Below are 6,762 nucleotides of genomic sequence, written 5' to 3'. Positions count from 1 at the left end.
CTGTGACATCACAACTCACAGCAACCTCCAACTCTTGGGCTTAAGTGATTCTCTTGCCTCAGCCTCCCAAGTAGCTGGGACTACAGGCGCCTGCCACAATACCCAGCTATTTTTTGGTTGCAATTGTCATTGTTTTTTTCTTTAGCAGGCTTGGGCAAAATATTATTTTTACTTAAATAATATTTGACCTAGTTATCATCTACTTTGAGTTTTGAATCAAGTTGATTTACTAAGTATTTTCAGGGGAAGGAAGAGTGATTTTTTTTTTTGTTTTGGGGTTTTTTTTTCTTTTTTTGTAGTGTAGGCAAAATTAATGTTTTCTAAGTCAGTTTGACCACTGTAGCACCTTGTCATAATGTTTAAAGGGGAAATCTACGAATGCTATGGATTTTTATATGATATTACAAAAAAATTATATTCTCAAGGGAACTTCTTGAAACATGTTGTAGAATTCTCCATGCTTCTTTATTTTCCACTTACTATTCTAAAATCAAAATTTTATGTAAAATATCAATACCTATCAACTTCATATTGTATGATAAAAAAATTAGATAATATAGCTTATGAATTATAAATACTGTTCTTGAAATTACTGTGGTCACAAAATTTAAATTTTTAAAAATATATTTGTTGCTAAATTCTCTAACTGGTAGCTATCAGTGAGCTACTATGATACTATCAATGTGAACTCTGTAGTCTTTGTTATGTCATGTTAGTCATTTTAGTTTTCATTAGTATATTTTAATTTTTATTAGTGCATTTTAATTAAAGATATATATATTAAGTAGATCAGTTGCCATAACAGATATAACAAAACTAAGAAACATTTTATGATTTTAAAGTTATAGGTAAAATTTTCACTTATTTTTATGTTAATAATTTGTAAAAAAATGTTATTTCCACCTAAAATTTTTTAAAAATCTATGTATTCTTCAATGTTTTCTCTTACAGCCTGATGTGTGAAAAAAGAATTTTTGAAACTGTGAATAGCGTAAGGCATCCCTTTTTGGTGAACCTTTTTGCATGTTTCCAAACCAAAGAGCATGTTTGCTTTGTAATGGAGTATGCTGCCGGTGGGGACCTAATGATGCACATTCATACTGATGTCTTTTCCGAACCAAGAGCTGTGTGAGTATCTTTAGACATTTATCTGAGTTTTTCCATGACTGATGTCTTTCTGGGAAGGAAAAGAGCTCTGTGTGAATTTTAGATCATTTTTTTCCTGACAGAATATAGATCTCTGCAAGAAATTTTAGAACTCCATACTTAACTTTTTGCCAAATATTTTTTATATTTATTTACTCTGTTGTCCATGCTGAAAATTTCCTGGGTTGCCCTAAATCACACTTGGTAATTCAGGTGTACAATTAGGTTCATTATAGTAAAATTTCTTCTCTTTTGCGATTAGATTTTTCTTCCTGAGGAATGCCATCAAGTATGGCATTAAAGACAAATTATACTCAAAATTTATTGTTGAGTATAATATCAAATATACTCAAAAATACTCAAAATATATTGTTAATTAAAAAAACTGAAGATTCTTATGTTTGTATAAAATGTATTTGCATTTTTGAAGGGTAATTTAAAGGAATATGTATCAAATATTCTTGCTTGTGCTTATAATATCTCTGAAAAAATACAAAAGAAACGTATATATATTGTCGCTAAAGAAAGGGACAGAAAGATTTTTCACTAAACCCTTTTTGTATTTTTTAAATTCAGCAGCATATGATGGTTTTGCTTATTCAGATACACAAAAATAAATAATATTTTTGAATACATGCATGTGTATATATTTTTCCCAATTATTATCCTGATTTTACAGCTCTTAAATGGTAGAACTAGGATTTGGATCTAGGAAAGTACTTTTAATAGCGACACCCTGCATGCTGATATTTACAAGATTGTATCTCCCACCCTGACTTCTTCCCTAAACTTCCAGTTATGATAATATTCCACAGCCAACTTTTCCATTTGTGTGGCTAATAAGTATGAATTCCTGATTTTGCCCATTTCCCTTCCTGCCTCATCCATACTCCCCAGGCCTGCTATTCTTCTAGCCTTCTTCATCTTATTAAACAGCAAACCAGTTGTTCAAGCCACAACACAGAGAATCATTCTTGATCCTCTTTTCCTAACTTTTCAACATCCAGTGTATTAACAAGTCCAATGAACTCTACTTCCAAAATACATTCCAAATCAAAAAAAGTCATAAATCCAAGTGTGAAACCTTCCTGGATTTACTCTTGAATTTTCGTTCCCTGTCTGTGTTCTAATGAGATAGCAGCTGACATTCGTGTAGTACTTTCATTCTTTGATTTGGTTCTCCTCGTAACCGTTAGAGGTACGTACGGCAGACAGTAGTAGTACTGTCACAATGATCAAGAAACAGGAGTCAGTTCATTGGAACTGAAGCATTCATAAAGGAGGCAAAAGCCACAGAGGAGTAGGAGGCCACTAATAATTCATCCCCTGAATATTTAAAAAGTAAAAGTAGAGTATTTAGATTATGCTCGCCTTGTGCTAATTGTGATGGGAATATTTTTGTGTTTTTTTAATCTTTTGTTTTTAAAGAAAGAGAAAATGCAAGTCTCCCTAAAGGAATTGTCATTTTTGCTGAGAATATAAATCATATAGAAATGAAACAATTTAGTCCCAGAATAAAATACTACATTGCAGTACTCCTAATACCTTCCTCAAATCATTCCAGTCTCAGATCAAGTAACATTTCTTTGAAAGTCCTTTTCCAAGTGCCCTATCTAAAATACCACAACTTCACTAATTAAATCAGGTCTCTGTATTCTATTTTCTTCATATCATTCTTTCTACATGAAATCATCTTTTTTTTTTTTTTTTTTTACATTTTTCTTGTCTGTTTCCCATCACTAAAAGGGAGGTACAAGGACCATGTCTGTTCTACTCATGGGGGAAACACCTAGAAGAATTCCTGGCACGTCCTAGGCAGTCATGGAATTTTTATTGATTGAAACTATGGAATCAAAATAGTTTGATTTCTGACTTGGATGTTTTCTGGTTGTCTAATTTAAGACAAATAAGTTGTTCTTTCTGAGCATTTTCTGCTTCTGTAAGATATTTATGTTAAGGTTTGATTTAAGATTGAATAAGCTGATAAGTGAAAATAGCTAATACAATACCTTACACATAGTAAGCATTTAGTGAAATATATATTTGAGACAGTATGCTCGGTTATTGCATTTTTTTCTTTTTTTTGAGACAGAATCTCACTCTGTCACCCTTGATAGAATGCTGTGGTGTCATAGCTCACAGCAACTTCCAACTCCTGGACTCAAGCGATCTTCTTGCCTCAGCCTCCTGAGTAGCTGGGACTACTGGCACCCACCATAATACCCAGCTAGTTTATCTATTTTTAGTAGAGCTCTTGTTCAGGCTGGTCTCAAACTCCTAAGCTCAGCAGTCCACCCACTTTGATCTCTCAGAGTTGTAGGATTACAGGCAAGAGTCACCACACCTGGCCCCAGTTATTTCTTGAGTTGAGTATAATCAGGGCAGTCGGTTTACAAAGAAATAAACAAAGAGAAATCAAGGTATTTTATAGTTGTTGCAGTATTGTTTTGCCAACAAAATAAGTTTGATAAAAATTATTTTAAAAATAACTGTCTTAATTTTTTTTTTTTTTTTGGAGACAAAGTCTCACTTTGTTGCCCTTGGTAGAGTGCCATAGCATCATAGCTCACAGCAACCTCAAAGTCTTGGGCTCAAGCAATTCTCTTACCTCAGCCTCCCAAGTAGCTGGGACTACAGGTGCCCACCACAATACTCAGCTATTTTTAGAGACGGGGTCTTGCTCTTGCTTAGACTGGTGGCAATTTTAGAATCATATTTATTTTTTTTAAACTTTTTTTTTTATTGTTGCAGTTTGGCTGGGGCTGGGTTTGAACTCACCACCCTTGGTATATGGGGCTGACACACTACTCACTGAGCCGCAGGCACCACCCATATTTATTTTAATGAAATTTAGTAACTCCTTTAAACTTCTGATAAGTTTTTTCTTTTTCTTTTATTTTTTTTGAGACAGAGTCTTACTGTGTTGTCCAAGCTGGTCATAAATTCCTAGGCTCAACCAGCTCTCCTGCCTTAGCTTCTCGAGTAACTGGCATTAGGAACACACCACTGCTCCCAGTTTCTGTTATTAATTAATGTGCAATCAAATATTTATAAATAGTTTTAATTTCAAATTCTCCCAAATTATGGTCCCATTTTTATAAATATAAGTAAACAAAACATATTATTTCCATGTGAATATAAACGCATTCTAAAAGTTTGGAACAACATTCACCGAAGTGACAAGAGTTATTATCTCTATGGATGGAGTTGGGGCGAGGTGGATAGATGGATGAATGGAATATTGCATTTTGAGGGAGGGCAGAAAAGAGAAAATATTCATGTTATTACCTGTATAATTAAGAACTAATTCTCCTAAGTGTCACCACATAGACTATTCTATACTGAAGACAGATGTGCCTTTTTTAAATAATTAATTGATTACCTCCCTCCCAGTTTGGTAAATCTACCGTGAGTCAGGCATTATGCTATGCATATAGGATAAAAACTAAAAAAGACAGAGATGGCCCTATGCCTGAAGAAATATAATAGGCCCAAGTTTTCTGGAGATCCAAACCCTTATATCCAACTTCTAGATTTTGTCACATGCCACACAGAGAACTCAAGACCAACATGTCTGAAGCCACACTCATTTTCCCTACAAAACTTTTGCTCCTTGTATATTTCTGTACCTATTCATTCCAGTTAGATAGAAATCTTTTTTTTTCTTTCTTTTTTTTTTTCCAAGTTAGATAGAAATCTTGACAGTCATCTTCCACTCTTCCGTCTCCTTCATTCTATATAGCTAATGAGATGCTATGTTCTGTCCTGCTGGGTTTTATGTTTCTCTTGATTCCATCTCTTGCTCTTTTGGTTGCCATTCCCCTGGGCATTCTCATGGTGGTTCTTCTGTGCGATCATAAAAGCCTTATCTGTTCTTTTTTCCCTCAGGATCTCTACCTGCATCTACCCCAACCTTCACACTGCTGTCAGAATAAAATCTCTAATATAAATATGATCATCCTCCTCTAGTTAAAATGGTTTGATTCTAGGAGAAAGTATTTTTCAGTATCGGTGATACCACATACGACATTCAGAGTCCTTCACCCAGGTTATCGTTTCAGCTTAATCTCCCACCACTTCTTCCTCAGATACAGCCATCTTTGCCCTCATCCACACAGAACTTGTCAGTAACTATTAAACATGTTATGCCTTTTATACCTCTATTCCTTTTTCCTCTTAGTGACCTGTCCTATTATTTTTCTCACAAGACTTCTACCTGTCATACTGCCCTTTGATTTTGTGGCACCTTGTAATTTCTCCTACAATACTAGAGCAGATGTCCTCTCTGAAGTCCTCAGTGACTCTACCTGGCAAAGTTGGCTTCCATTGTTGAGAATGTGCTTTTCCCTTTTTTAAATTTTACACGAATATCTAGCATAATGTGTGGTACATAGTAAGGACTAAGTAAATATTTGTGAAATTAATTAACTATGGAGTTCTGCTTTCAAGCACAAAAATATAATGTAAGATTCAAGAGCAGTGAAATTTACTAAACTTCTTTTGATTTAATTCCTTAAACAGATTTTATGCTGCTTGTGTAGTTCTTGGGTTGCAGTATTTACACGAACACAAAATTGTTTATAGGTAAGTAATGTTTAACTTTTTTCTAATAGCTTACATTGTTGTGAATTAGAAAGATAACTAAGAAGGATATTTTTTATGTTTAATCAGCTTCTTAATTTTCTCTTTTATCTGATAAGTGTTTTCTAAAAAAATCAAACCCCAATTTTGGAAGCTCTGTGGTCAGCAGAAATTCATAATGGTGAACTTTTTGGTTCATAATCCTTAGGCCATTCCCTAATCAGAATAGTCACATTATGAGTTGGCCTATAATAACACAGTCCTCAATAATATTTACCCTAGTGAATATTTTACATTCAACTTAGGTCTGTAGAAAACCTGTATAGACCAGACCTACTCAGACTGTGTCCAATATGAGAGAAGCAGCTTGTGCCATCACACTGCTCCCCTCACTGAGAAGTTCTGCTGTCACTTGATGTAGACAGTAAATTGGTGCCATAGCTGGTTTATATATGTGTACTCCTTATCAAACTATAGACCAGGAATAGAACCAAAAACAGGTAATTTGTGTCCCAGCACGTAGTCTGTGGACCATGCTTAGAATAGTATGGCTCTAACCAGACAAACTGTTATATCAAGTAATGCTGCTTAAAATTAAGAATAATGGAAAGGCCAGTCAGATTTAGAAACTGTAAACATTGGTTTATTCAAACTTCTAACATTGTTTTCAAGGTAAGCTTCTGTTTTACCTATAGGATAAAATACCTTCAACTAGCTTAATTTGTAATCCATTTCTTTATTTTGAATTACTCTCTTAAAAAGTTGAACCTACCAGCTCAGTGCCTGTGGCTAAGCAACTAAAGCACCAGCCACATATACCTGAGCTGGCAGGTTCAAATCCAGCCTGGGCCCACCAAACAACAATGACGGCTAAACCAAAAAGTAGCCGGGCGTTGTGGCGGATGCCTGTAATCCCAGCCACTTGGGAGGCAGAAGCAGGAGAATCGCTAGAGCCCAGGAGTTGGAGGTTGCTGTGAGCTGTGATGCTACGGCACTCTACCCAGGGTGACAGCTTGAGGCTCTGTCTCAAAAAAA

General features: G+C 34.9%; 1 protein-coding gene across 3 annotated transcripts in view; it reads left to right on the top strand.

Moving 5' to 3' along the window:
• Positions 1-6,762, top strand: part of PKN2 (protein kinase N2) — a 138,154-nt gene that overhangs the window by 119,627 nt on the left and 11,765 nt on the right. For all 3 annotated transcript variants that reach the window (XM_003784175.3, XM_003784173.3, XM_023509802.1), the window contains exons 16-17: positions 952-1,128; positions 5,668-5,730. In XM_003784175.3, the coding sequence (XP_003784223.1) occupies positions 952-1,128; positions 5,668-5,730 (240 nt within the window). The remainder of the gene's footprint in view (positions 1-951; positions 1,129-5,667; positions 5,731-6,762) is intronic.

Source organism: Otolemur garnettii, unplaced genomic scaffold (assembly GCF_000181295.1).
Source record: "Otolemur garnettii isolate 467f Iridium unplaced genomic scaffold, OtoGar3 scaffold00010, whole genome shotgun sequence".
Taxonomy (NCBI): Eukaryota; Metazoa; Chordata; class Mammalia; order Primates; family Galagidae; genus Otolemur; species Otolemur garnettii.
The sequence above is the reverse complement of the archived record's forward strand: the minus strand, read 5'-3'. Positions and strand labels throughout refer to the sequence as shown.